The 14,679-nt window shown below is 37.1% G+C and overlaps 1 protein-coding gene across 3 annotated transcripts in view; it reads right to left on the reverse strand.

Annotated features, from left to right (window-relative positions):
• The window catches only part of rbm20 (RNA binding motif protein 20), a 64,307-nt gene that overhangs the window by 1,906 nt on the left and 47,722 nt on the right, over positions 1-14,679 (reverse strand). For 2 of the 3 annotated variants that reach the window (XM_084716140.1, XM_084716141.1), the window contains exons 6-11: positions 11,208-11,354; positions 9,978-10,109; positions 9,818-9,897; positions 7,671-8,379; positions 6,916-7,002; positions 5,722-6,399 (exon numbers count right to left, since the gene is read on the reverse strand). In XM_084716140.1, coding sequence (XP_084572266.1) covers positions 5,737-6,399; positions 6,916-7,002; positions 7,671-8,379; positions 9,818-9,897; positions 9,978-10,109; positions 11,208-11,354 — 1,818 coding nt within the window. In that variant the 3' untranslated portion in view covers positions 5,722-5,736. Of the gene's footprint in view, positions 1-1,533; positions 1,656-4,270; positions 4,337-5,721; positions 6,400-6,915; positions 7,003-7,670; positions 8,380-9,817; positions 9,898-9,977; positions 10,110-11,207; positions 11,355-14,679 lie in introns of those variants that run through there. The other variant, XM_084716142.1, reaches the window with a different exon arrangement.

Raw genomic sequence — 14,679 nt, forward strand, 5'->3', positions numbered from 1 at the left:
TATTTGACTGAAGAGTTGCTCGTTCAACTTAGTATCTTAAACTAAATGAGCATGTCCGATTTTAAAACAATGTTAATCCTCACAAATATCCGCACATGAGTACATATACTTATCTTAAAATACAAAAGCAAATCTACAACAACAGATTATACTGAATGTTTAAGTCTAACAATATACACAAGTAAATAAGATAAAACCAAACTCAAAGGTATGGTATGTAAAACCCTATAATTAAAAACTATAACACAGAGACACAGACAGACACACAGACACACAGACACAGACACAGACACACACACACACACACACACACACACACACACACACACACACACACACACACACACACACACACACACAAACAGAGCTTTGACAGACAGCACAACTGTTTAAAACAGGTTTTTTCTTCTTGGAATGTAATCCATCAAATGTTAGGGAATCGCTGCTCCTCAGCTGTGCTGCCCGGGACGAGAGTAATGCAAGATGGTTTGGCACCGACTGCTCAATAATCAGAAACTTAATACAACTGCAAGTTTACATGCAACATATATATTCATTTGTATATATATGCAATAGAATGACACTCAAAGTCAGACAAACACAAACATATGTACTGGTAAATTGTTTTTCATTTTTGATTAATCTGTTGATTATTTTTTAATTAACTGTTTAATATAGTAATATATTAACTGTTTAATATAATTTAATATATATAAAATACATATAATATAAATAATAACCATGGCATTCCTCCTTGATGGGTCATAAACATAATTAATATGAAAAAAATATAATGTAATTTTTTCTACTGGTAATTATTAAGTATTTAAATAATAGTTTTTGCGCTATTGTGCATATTGTCAAATTACAATCTAATAGGAAAAGAGTTCAAATTCAAAAAAGAGCAAATTGGACTATTATGCTTAGTAATATTTGGTACTGTACCGGAGAAAATGTACAATTTTTTTATGGAATGATGGTCACACTGGTTGGCCCCTCATGTCTCACTGTTTTTTTGCAGTCCTGTTTAGAAAATATTACTTTTGATCAAACATTTTAAGTATGGTTTATTCACAACATAAGACGAACATAAGAAGAAAGGCAAAAAAAATGAATATAACATGCATGTGCTGAATGTACAGTGTGAAGACATTACTCACCAACCCAGCAACAGGTGGTGTAAAAAATGCTGCTACCAGACCACAGTGATTGTGGACCACACCAGCAGTGCCCACAGCATGGTGGAGCACGCAGACATACAGATTTGAATTTTTGATACATAATTCTCTGGTATCAAAGGAGTGAGACCACATACACCGACATGTTGTACATGTGCTCACTGTAAAAGAATGTTTAATATTAGGTTATCATATTACCTGCATCAGCAAGTTTCAGCACGCTAATAAAATAAAAATAATAATAATAACAATAATAACAACAAGTAAAATTTGGAAATGTATAATTCCAGATTCTGATCATCCTATTCCTTGTTGTCATCATCATCACCTGTGGGACAGGTGTATCAGTGTGTACCTGTAGGTTCCTGTAGTGTACAGTGCTGCGGCAGTGCGTGGTCTTTGCCGTGTCCTCACTGGTATAGAACAGTCCACAGAGTTTACAGTAGAAGCCGGTCCTTGGCACAATGAACTCCACTCCTATCCGACAGTGAATGCAACAATTAGAATTCAGTCCCAGAGATCAGCACATGACAGATGAGGATCCTCACAAAGTAAATTAACAGTGATAGTAGTTCAGTCAATATTGCAATACAGTTGATTACAGGCTGCACTGTGTGTCTTAGATTTAAAATTAAAATAAAACACTTTAAACTGAATCAAAATGTTGAAGGTAAAAATCCTGCTTCTTTGTTTTACTGAAAATCACTCTTTTACATTTTTGTCATTTTTTTTTTTTTTCTTTCATATAACTTATAACACTGAAAAACATGTAAACAAACTTTATATTTTTCTTTACTTTTGTCACTCAGATATGAAATACAATTCAAAGGATCTCTTTTTGGTTTGGAACATGTTGACAACAAGATGTGTTAGGCCTGTTCACTCCAGACTCATACATGTAGTGGGGACTTTGAAGGAATTTAATAAAAGATATTAAGTATATTTGGCAAAATTTAAGTTATCTCTATGTTGACATGTGTGATTCCAGTGAAATATTTCCAATGAGACACATGCTGTCTTCACTTTGAGACTGTTTTTACAGAGGATTTCAACAGCCTGATAGAGAGGTTCAAGTGTTTTTGAAAATCATTACGGTGTCATCATTAATAATTTTGATTAGAAATTCCAATTTAACTGTTGACATGGACGCTAAATAAAATGATCAAATTAAACACGTTTACATGCCACAAAGCAGAACCAGAATATAACTGTTGTGAAGTGTCTGACCTGCTGAAAATATAAAAGAAGAAGAAGAAGAAAAAGAAGAAGAAGAAGAAGAAGAAGAAGAAGAGGAGGAGGAGGAGGAGGAGGAGGAGGAGGAGGAGGTTTCGGTTTGACACCCACCAGTAAACTAAGAAGAAGAAAGGTTTCCACCTGGTAATTTTCAAACTGGACCAACATTGTATCCTTGGTAACTATTTTAGCATCTTAAAATCTTTTTTTTTTTTTTTTTTAATTTTCATCCATTTATCTCCACTACCATAAAAAACACCTACTTTTGTTTGCCATGTAAGTTCCACTGTAACAAATAGAGGGAAAAACAAGTTCTGTTTTTGCTACAGCCATTTTTTTGTCCCTCCTGGAAACTCATACATTACACATACATCATCTACCCACGCAGAAGTGCAAAAAATTATAATTATTCCAGCCTGAGAGAAATTATTGGATGTTTACATTTACAGTTTTAAGTTCCTGGGAATCAACATCACAGAGAAGCTGTCATGAATATCAAACACGTCCAAAGGAGGGCTAAGAAACAGCTGTGATTCTAACAGAAACTTAAGACGGCAGATTTCCTGTTGTGAACTTCTACAGAGCAGCAATTGAAGGCACTTTTATTCTGACTGAGCTGTTATTCTGATTATTTAGGCTCCACGTAAACACGGCTACAGTGAAGTTGACTTTTTGATATTTTGGATATAAAATGTCATCACCTCATCATTTTACTGGTTAGATATTTGTGTGAAATTCATAATTACAGTATTAACTCTTGAGTTGTAACCAAAAATGGGTTTTGTGAGGTCACCATGATATTAACCTTTCACCATAAATATCTAATCAGTTCATCCTTCAGTCCAAGTTTGACATTTGTGCCAATTCTTAAGAAATTCCCCCAGGACATTCTTGAGATATTATATTCTTGAGAATGGGACAGATGGATGGACGGACATCCTGAAAACATAATGCCTCTGGTCACGGATTTCAGCAGCACAGAGGTTTAAAAACAATTTCAGTTTCTACTATGTTGAATAATTTAGACAGGATAGGACACTGATCTTCTCTTTAATGCACAAGCATACCTTGATTACATGAAATTCGACTGAGACAGAGAGTATGCATATTATTTTAGTTCAGGTATCTGCCATGCTACATTTCAACAACACCTCTCTGGCTGCCAGCTCTCTGAGTCCACATAAATGTGATGATAAAAAATGAACAAAATGGCAACAACAAAAACAACAACCTGATGACTCGTCAGCGTTAAATTTGCCTCAACCATGCTATCAATGGACACAGTTTGTTCTGGACAAACGCACACACACATTCTTGGGGCATCATGCAACAGAAATAGCCACACTCTTGTGTCTGCACTGTGGTCTATTGTTGTTGCACTGCACCACGCGGCTTATGTAAGTCTCCATGCAGCAGGCCCAACACTGGCCATGTGCTTGGCCGTGTCATTCTAGCCCTAATGATAATATAAATACTCAGCTCTCTGGGGTGCATTTCACAATCTGCCCACAGAAATAGGTCAGCAAGTGGCCAGGCAATTCCAGTCAATTAGAGTGTTAATGCAACAGGTTGTCAGTGCACTTATTAATGGTGTACATGATAACACTTTATCTTTAGGAATAAGACCACAGGCTCAAGACTCCATGAACTTGCATCTGTGACAATGATTAAATATGGATCAGTTCAAGGACTCTTGGACTGGGATTAATCCAGCCAGAGAAATCTGATACAGGTTTCATTATTAGTGCTACTGTTGAATCTTTTTTTATTTTCTAACAGAACATGACATTTGCTGACAAAATGAGAAACCATACATATCATATTTATTTCAGAGTGATAATAAAACTTATTATGCTTACCCAAAGGGATGCTGTGTTCACTGACAGCTTTGTCTTGATCCAGAGATGGTGAGGGGGCCTCAATCTCTGTAAAAGGTATATAATGATGAGAAAAGCTGAAAGCAAAAAATCTTACAAATTATTAGAGGTGTCACTATTCTCCAAATCCATGATTTTACATAACTTTTAATGTTAAGGTCACGATTTGATTGAATTCTTCGATATAAACATTTTTTTTCACGCTGACCGCTGTGTCATTGTAGCCTATTTAATTCTGATCATTTGATAAGGATCAACAAATTAGTTTTATGCCTTCACAGCTGTCATTTACATTTTCAAATTCTTCTTTACAAACATCTACTGTATATAGTATCAAGTGTGGTCTAACAGCCGGTAAGCTACGCTGCACACACCGAGTGCTGCTACTAGGCAGGGATGGAGAGAAGAAAAAATGCTGCCAGAATCACTGAGTCTGTTTTTCATTTGATTACTGACATTGAAAGCTAATTTGAATTGATTTTTAATTTAATATTGCAATTTTGACAGCCCCACAAATTATTCTTTTTTTGGAAACATTTTTGTCTTTATTCAAATGTGGACAGATGAGGAGATGGTGGGAGACAGATAATAGTATATAGAACATGTTTCTAACACTAACAACACAAAATATATATATTTTTGACACATCTTACGCAGCACAGATGCAGGACATATCTGATTCTCATCTTGGAACAATCATTCCTGCTTATTATTATTAGTATTATTAGTAGTAGTAGTAGTAGTATTATCAAAATTTCGCCTTATTTGAACAGAAAGCTTATAGAGGTTATAGGAAATGGGGGAGAGAGAGGGGAGAAGGCATGCAACGGTCTCCAGAGTACAAACTCCTGTTTATGTAGAACAAAAAAGCTCAACCTGATGCAAATTCGAAAACTGTACTACAGAATTATTTCCTGTGTGTGTTTGTCTCTGTGTATACATTTATATATCAATTTGTCTTATATTTTATCCTATTCCATTCTGAATCTAATTTATTATCCTCATTTGTGAAGCATGATGGAACTGCCGCTCCAGATAAGGACATTTGTGCAACAGTTAATGTAACCGATGTCATGACTGTAACTGCTCGTTGTATTAATAGTGGCTGTAAAGACACCCCTTCCTAAATAGATTTCAATGTAAGAGGTTGGGGACAAATTTCCCAGTCCTCAGTCTGTGTGAGGGTACAATCTAAAGTTCAGCTAGAGCTGATACGAGGCTTCATCAGTGTGACGAAGTCAAATTGAGTGAATATCTTTCACTTTCTTTTTGGTGCAAAACTCTCTCTTTGTCTTACTATCATTCAGCCACAGCTCAACAGTGATACACAACTTCACACTAAAAAGCAGCAACTTTGAAAAATGTCTATTTGAACTTCAGAATGAAACTGAAACAATTTACAGTCGACCTATTGTATATTGGGAGAGACTTGAAAAAATCTAAACACATCAGATGCTTAATGTAATGTATTGTAATGTACTGCGAAGCATCTGACTTGTCTTCTGAAAAGTACCTTTTGTAAGCCTCTCATCCTTGTGTTGGACCCCATCACTGATTGTCTCTGTGACCTGTCCTACTTCCAGAGTTTTGTTGTCCTCTGATCCACAAACGTTATTTTCCATGGACTCTTCTGATGGCCCGCTTTTGGTTACTTTATCCTCTAAACATGCCTCTTCCAGTGCAGCCTTGAACTCTTCACTGGGGAAGTCACTCAGGTTAGTGACTGGTAGCGCAGCAGCCACTGGACACTGCCGCACCTGGAGTTTCTGGTCTTCAGGACTGCTTGCAATTAAAACATTCTCTGGTTTCTCAGCTACAGATGTTTCTGCCTGGTCTCCAACATCCTCACAACACTTTTCATGGTCAGACTTCTCATTAGATGTCTCCTGCACTTCCAAGGAGGAGGAGGAAAGTGGTAATCTATGCTCCTCTACTGCTTCTTCCTCTGCAGACTCTTTGGGACAGGCTGTATACTTTTCCAGCTCAGGCAGGTCCGGCTCAATGATGGAATCATCTTCTCCTCCAACTTCATCCACAGTGACCAGTTCCTCCATGTTCTTAGGATACCAACACTCTTCATCAGTGTCATCTCCACTTTCCCACTCCTTCACCTTAGAAAATCAGTCCAGAAAAGAGCTGTTATTATATTCCACTTCAACTACAGTAACCTGCAGCTTTAAAAGAACAGTTCACCCCAAAATCAAAAACACATATTTCCCCCTTGGTCTGTAGTGCTCTTTATCCATCTAGACTTCATTAGTGTGAGTTTCAGAGTTCGGGAAATATCAGCTGTAAGGATGTCTGTCTTCTGCTCAAAGCACACACAAAAAATACATTTTAAAAAACTCGACAGCAGTTTCTCTTTCCAAAAATCATGACCCAGTTACTCAAGATAATACACAGACCTCGTGAGCAGTTTCATATAGGAACTACTTTCTTTATAGTAGAAAGAAAGTAGCTCTGGTAGATTCTACTGCAGAAAGCAGAGTGCCAAAAATGTTTTTTTTTTATTTGGGGGTGAACTGTCCCTTTTAAAGAGGGTATAAACATGTTGACAGTTAACCTGTGGGGTTAAAAAGGGCCTGAAATTGTCTGAATAGTTAATAAGGATCCAAATGCTTACTTACAATGTCTCTGTCTTTATTACATTCAGTAGCATCTTTTGGCTTATCGCTTTGCTGAGGTGATACAGACTTTTCTTTTGACTGGCGATCCTAGAAAAAGAAACGACATAGCAGCTAGAAGGATGTACTACTTAAGACAGGTATATGAAGCTCAGTGTAAGTTAAATCAGGAAAACCTCTTTCATGCTGCATTCATTCACAACCTTCATTTACACTCTCTCACTCCTCCTACTCCCTCTAATCAGCTGATTGTGGGTGTTCACTTTCCTCTTTTCTATCCTACCAGATTTTGTCACGGTCTCGTTAGCCAGACATTTTGCTGCTGCCAAACTTTAAATCGGCTCTGTCTTTTCTCCATCAGTGTCATTCAGACAATCGCGTGACCCTCCTCCACCCCTCTCTCCTCCAGTCATCGGACTGAGGCAAGCCAGAAGACAATCACCTCGACACTTCCCCACGCCTCTCTCCTCCACTTCATCAGGCCCTGGCAGCCAGGAGTTCAGAGCCACTTCACCTCACCCAGTCTCTGCTCGCCACCTCACCACCCCACCACCAGTGTCTAGACCCCGAGGGGTTTCCTCTTCACTACAGCTTCATCACCCCCTATTTATATATGTGCATATTTTATTCACCATGATTGGGTCTAAGTGCCAAAGACTTTCATGCTTCATATCTCATGCATGCGTCAATATCTCCTTTTGCTCTGAAGTCTCTCTTGATTGAAATAACAATAATGTAGATTTTCAAAAGTTACTCACAGTGTTTTCAGAAGTATTTTCTCTCTCGTGTTTTTCTGCAGTGGTGTGCCTCCTGCTCGTCTTTTTGCTCCTGCCCCTGCCTGGTGAACTCTGCCTCTTGTCTTCTAGTGTTCGGCGAAGCGGCTCCTCAGTCATCTCAAACTCAGGATGTCTCGATCTACTGTGGTAGTCACCACCATCCCTCCTCTTTGCCTTTGCATCATGCCTTTGGTATGGAGGTCTGGGTGGCTTGTCTGACTTATACATTTGTTCCTTCATGTAGAAGTCGTCCTCCATGTTCCTGTAAGAGTTAAAGGACATGCCCTGAGGGCTGCCTCGTGGGTGCCAGTCTCTGCTGCCTCTCATCCCTTCACCTCCACCTCCTCCTCCACCTCGCTCATCTACTGATCTCGAGCTGATGTGATCCAAGGGTTTCTGGTAAGCCTTCCGACGGTCGGCTGCCCGTCCATTAGGCCGATCGTCATCCACGCTGCCCCCGTTCCTCCATGGGTCATCTCTCTCCCTTTCGTCCTCACCCCTTCTTAAGTGTGATGACCAATCCCATGAGCCTCGGCGGGGGCCCATGCCATTGCTGCCTCTCTCTGGACCCCTGCATGGTGCTCCCTGCGGGCTGTGGGCTGAGCTGCATGATGTAAAACTGGGGCTGTGGGAATGAGGACTCAGAGAGCGGCTGATAGGGCTGCGGGAGCGTGCTCTCTCTGGCATGTAGCTGCAGGGAGATCAAAGGGAGATTACATAGGGTAACACCTTAGATTAAGGTGCTTGTAATAAGCATTAGCAAATAGGTAATAAGACTTTCATAAGATGCTTGTTAATATTTATGTGTATTAATAAGACTTTGTAAGTGTTAATTATAGCATCATAAACACGTTTATTGTTAGCCTATAAAACATTTATGAGCACTTACAGGAAACTTGTTAACAGTTTAGAGACTGTTTGAGAGCAGTAATAAAAGCCTTATGAATTTCTAATAGATGTCTGACATTCCAAACAAATTTATTGAGTATAACAAACTTACTTATTATGTCACGTTAAACATTTACTAAGCTTTTGTTGTTGCTTCATTAACATTTATACACACTTTATTATGCACTTAATAACAGTCAACTATGCTTTTTGGGGCATTCAATTTTAAGTGTTAATAATGCTTATTAACATTAATAAATCCTTTATTATGCACTTATCAACAGTTAACTATGCACTTATTAACAGGCTAGCTATGTTTTGGGGGTTACCAAAATCTTAATAATGCTTATTAAGGTTAGTAAATCCTTTATTATGCATTCATTAACAGATTAACAATACTTTTTGAGGGTACCAGATCTGTGAGAGCTGCTGTGGCTAAGTTGCTTTTCTCTCAGTCCTGACTTACTCGAAGCACTGTTTAATATTATAGCTAGGCAAATGTTAGAGTTTAGCAGAAGCCTGGAATGCCTGGAAAGGTACGATCAATCAGAGCAGATTAAGGGCAGGTCTTCCTGCAAAGCATATTGGGTAAGCATGTCCAGTGAGTATCTCTCAGTTTAGTTTCTCCCAGCTGCAGGGTTGGTAAATGCAATGTTCTTATCATAGCATGCAGGTTTGACTCTAGCCTAACCTATCCTCTCATAACTGTTAGTAAGTGGATCATAAAGGATTTATTAACCTTGATAAGCACTGCTCACACTTAAGATCTTAAAACCCCAGAAAGTATAGTTAACTGTTAATAAGTGCATAATAACGTATGTAGAAATCCTAATAAAGCAACAACAAAAGACATCATAGATGAGATAGTTAAACTAAATAAATCTGTTTGTAATGCTATAATTAACAGCTATAAGAAAGTCAATCATAAGAGTATTTTTATAATCTCACACTAAATGTGTTTATGATGCTATTATTAACTCTTATATAGTCTTATTAACACATATTAATGTTAATAAGCATCCTATAAGGACCTATTTACATATTAACTAAAGCTTATTACAAGCACCTTAATATTGAGTATAAAAATCTTCTAAAGTTACTACACTCTGTTGTAATTTTTGAAATCATAAATATCATCTCACTAAATTTTCCTTTTTGCTTTCCTTGATTAGTGACTCAAAGATCCCGGCCACACAAAAACAGGCATTTGAGATTAAAAGGACAATGAAGAGTTGCCTTACTGTTCAAGTTCTTGCATCTCATCCCTCTCCCGCTGAGAGCTGATATCCTGGATGATTGACTGAACATCTTTACCTGGTTTCTATACAGAGAAGAAACGTATGTGAAGTGACTGGCTAACATGACCTCTAACCTGCTGTTTACTTCGTTCTTCAGTCTTACCTTGAGTTGCAGCTCCTTGTACCTTTTAGACATTCGTATGAGCAGTTTCTGATTGTTAATCATAGCTGGAGTGAGTTGGTAGTATTGAACCATGGCCTGAGCCGCTTCAACATACGCCATCTCCAGAAATGCCTGATGGGAGAACACAAAATTGCTGTAAACAGTAATCCCCCTTCTGACAGTTATATGGTCTTTCGTGCAGGACATCTGCACAAACATATTTCACATCTCAGTTGTCAGACTGGGATGCAAGAAAATCTTTGAAAATCATCATCATAAGGTGTCTCATTTCATTACCATAATAAATCAGCAGAACAGCCATTTTAGTCCCTGTAACCAACACCACGATTTTAGTGAAAGCTAGAATGCTTTAAATTTGATAGGGGTGATATTAATATTGCAGTTGAGTTCTGTTAGATGAAACCTGGGGCCTGAGTGAGCTGTCATGTACTAGTAGTTAAACAGCCAGTAAGTTATGACAAAGTACATGATATCGCGCAACAGCTGCAGCAGAAAAAAGCTGTTGATAATCATAAAATTCACACAGATAATTTGGAGATTTTCATTTTGACACATTTCTTTCATGCAAAAAAAAAAATAATCACATGATCATCAGGATGGAAATATGTGCAAACACGCACAGACAGCAAGATGTAGTAGCAAGAGCATGTAATTAAAGACACTATCATTAGTTATAAAAGCCCAAAGGGCAAAATAAAGATGATGAGTGTCTATACGACTATAACTGTCTGTATGGTGTTCATTTTAAAGCTAGGATTACTCGATTACATTTTTGATGACATCTTTCAAATATGTCAATTCTATAATAATTAAACTTTTTTTCATGATAACCAATAGTTCTCTTTTAGCTCATAAAAAGCACGTCTGACATAACCTTTGTGAAAATACATTTTATTTGCACTGAACATGTTTTGAGATGTTTAAAAGTATAAGGTGCAATACTTTCAATGTTTGATTTTGAAGTAATCCAAAAATATTCAGATTAGATTACATTTTTTGTAATTCAATAGATTACGTTACTAATTACAAAAATTTATTTATTTAATTATATATATTTTTTTTAATTTAATTTGTGTTCAGTAACCGACCACATTTCCAAGTAATCTGATCCAATCCTGAACATTAGTCACTTAGAACGGGTGTGTCAGCCAAATGTGTTATGCTTTGATAAACTTGAGTACCAAACAGCTGATAATAATGTTATTGTACCTGATGGGTGGAGCGCATGAGGATGTAGTTTGTGACTTTGCCAAACGGCAGTCCCAGGTTGATGACATCATTCTCCGTGCAGCTGCCTTCGGGGAGGTTGCAGATGTGAATGACTCGTCCTGCTGTGGCCTTTCTGGGTGGAAATGGCTGTTAAGAAAAATACAATCTTTGAGCAACCATCAATATTGGTTTATTGTTGTTATTTTTTATTACTGAAAAGCAACTGAGTCAGCAATCTTACTGCTATATCAATATTTAACATTCAAACAGACAGTACAACAGATCAACATCATGACCAGTACATGCTGGGCTTGGTCAACTGGTTTTGTTCTGTTTGTATCTATAAGACACAGACCTGCCAGCCTCATGAGGACAGGATTTCTGAACCAGCTGTTACTGTAAGTAACTGCTCACTTTTTTATTTCTACTTGGGTAAACAAGACAATGGGCTTTATGCAGAAAACAATATATGAATAAATTTCCTCTAATTTTTGTTCATATCCACTTCTTGCTTTGTTAGTACCCACTGATTCCCATGTTCTCTTACTTTTGAACAATTGTTCAATTGTTTGTCCAATGGAACACAAACTTGAGGGTGGTTACAGAACATTTGGACCTGAACAAACGTACAAACAGTAACATTTCTTCTCACATCTATTTCTTGCTTCACAACTTTGCTGCTTTTATTTATTTCACATCATGTTAAACTCAGTAGCTGACACATTTTAGGACTCTTGGTCGAGGGACAAAACAAGTAATTCTCTGGAGTCCATAAACTGACATAATGTAATCAAAGGTTATCAGACAAAATAAAAATATAACTAAATACATCACTAAATAATACTGTTTGTTAAATATTTCAAATTAAAGCGTAACGAGATATTTAAAGCTTTTCCTCTAAGTTCTGATCATTTGTTAAAAATAAACATATTTTGATAAATGTTCTTTTATTACCATCCATTACAAACAACAAAATGAAACTGAATTTACGTTTCACTCATTCACTGTACGTCCCTCGGCTGAACCAGCATTTACAGCATCACATTATGATTTCATGACTGCTAAAGTTCTTCTTACAGCCTTGTTTTAATTGCATCTCTGATTCTTGGACATGTGTCATAGTATCTGCACACAGTACAACACCAGCCCTTATACAGTGTTTAAGGAGTGTTATTTATGCTAATGACAATCATTTCTGATCAAGTGGGATTCATCATTCAGCATACCTGGGTACAAGCAGATTTGGATGCTTATGAATATTTGGTGTATCTGGAGTTTTCTAATTTTAACAGAAACTGAAGAGAAAATATAAGAGAAGGTTGCTGCATGAGGCCCAATGTGTCTGTGTGAACAATCTGTACTGTATGAAGCAAGTCTGTCTAACATCAGTGTAACACTATCATGCAGGATGTCATGTAATTTACCCTCCTTGATACAGCCCACCTCATGGCATCTATTAATAGCTCCTTGGCAGTTGTGCAGCAGTGATAATGAAAGTTTTCTTGTTTGGATTTAGAGACTTGTCAGTTGACTGTCCCCAGACATGTGACACAAATCCTTCTAGGCTGCCACGTGTAGTGACTTGCATTGCTCAAACATCCCTTCGTCTTTCCTCCTTTTATAACTAAAAGTGGGTGTATGAGCAGTTAATTCTACTTTTCTTCACGGGCACATGCAATGTGCATCGAGACAGGACAGAAAAGGTGAACATATTTGAATCTGCTTTGGTTTTAGATACTGTATTATCACAATTACTGATTATTTATTGCAATATTATTATAACTATTTACTTTAATAGCTCTATTTTTAGGCAGATAATAGTAACAGTTCCTTCTTTTCGTTCTTTCAGATGTCTTATTATTCATCCATTCTTTTCCCGCCCTGATATTTTCCAGCTCTCAAAAATGAATTCTCAAATTTCTGCCTTTACCTCTATTTTTTCCCTCTTGTTTTTTCAAGGCAAATTTTTGAGAAGGGACATGCTAAAAAGACAACCTCAGGCAGTGGTTCTAGAATCAGGAGTCTGGGACCCCCATGGCACTCTGTAGGTGTATGAAAAGTTTTCCGATACATTCATATAAATTATCATGATTAAAGTAAATATGAATTTATTTATTTACAGGAGGCTTCACAGTTCAATGATTGATATTTTAATTTTCAAATCTAAAATACTTAATAGACTATGTCCTACTCTAACAATCTATAACTCTCTCGCTCTACATGAATATGTTTTACTGATGTGGTGCGAATATTTTTAATGAGTTGTTATTTCACATAACTAAGTGTTAAAACTAGGTCATGTCAAATTCAGGCTTTAACTGATTACATGTGACAGTATTATGCAATTAGAAAACAAAGAAATTGAATTGTATGCCATTGCAGTTACAGAAAAAATATGTAATCAGATTACAATTACATTAAGTGATAATGAAGATTATTAGCAGGATTACAGTTTCAAAATACATTTTTTTAAAAAAAGTATGATATAGACCCATTCACAATCAATTAATTATCGTGTTCATTAGTGAAAAAATGTTTTCAACAAGTGGAAATTTCAATATCATGTTGTCTTTAAATCAGAAAAGGGGAACATCACCATATTTATTATTGAGGTAACCCAAAAATAACATAAAGTGATTAAGTTAGGTCAACTGACCACATTTTTAACAGACAATTACTAATTGTATCAGAATACATTTTTAAAGTGACCATATAAACCTCTAGGTCTAATTATTCTACATACAATGAGGGGCTCCCTGGTATATTTTTTCTATCTTGCAAGGGGTCCTTGATGGAAAAAAAATTGACTACTGATCAAAAGAACTAGCTCTCCTATAGCAGAGACTCTGAATGTTACGGTTCAGATGTGCCTACTGTATGTCACAACTTTAAAAACACAAAGGCAAGTATCACTATCTGTCTATCAAAATTCATCATCAGACCAGCCAGTGGACATACCGTTTAACACCTCGTGTTTCTTTTAACATCACTGCCGAAAGCAGCAGTAAATTCAGCTTGTCATATCAGGGGGTCTTATTTCTGCAACCATTGTGCTGCACCGGCAGTTTTTCCAGCGCCCCTCCTCCTCCTCTTCCTGCTTCTCTGGCTGATAAACCTGACAGACAGTTCCATGTGTGAGACAGACTGGGGTCCTAATTCCACCTCGGACCAGTAGCCAGGGTCTCTGTTTTTACAGGGAGTTTGTCCAGGGAAAACCCAACACTAACATACACTTCACACTGGGTCCAATAGCCGTTAAGTGTAGAATGAATAAAGGGGCGGAGGAAACTTTTACATTCTCAAAGTCTTTTTACTGTGCATGCTGAAATATAATCAGAGGCAAGAGTATCGGTATTCAAAACATACATAAAGTAGTACAGTAATAGTCCATAAATAATGTGATTGTATCTTAGGAAATCTTTAGACAACAAGAAGTAGTGAAATAGTTAACAAACTGGGGACTTTCATTTAA

Source organism: Lutjanus erythropterus, chromosome 3, assembly GCF_056507025.1.
Source record: "Lutjanus erythropterus isolate fLutEry1 chromosome 3, fLutEry1.hap2, whole genome shotgun sequence".
In the NCBI taxonomy this organism is placed as follows: domain Eukaryota; kingdom Metazoa; phylum Chordata; class Actinopteri; order Lutjaniformes; family Lutjanidae; genus Lutjanus; species Lutjanus erythropterus.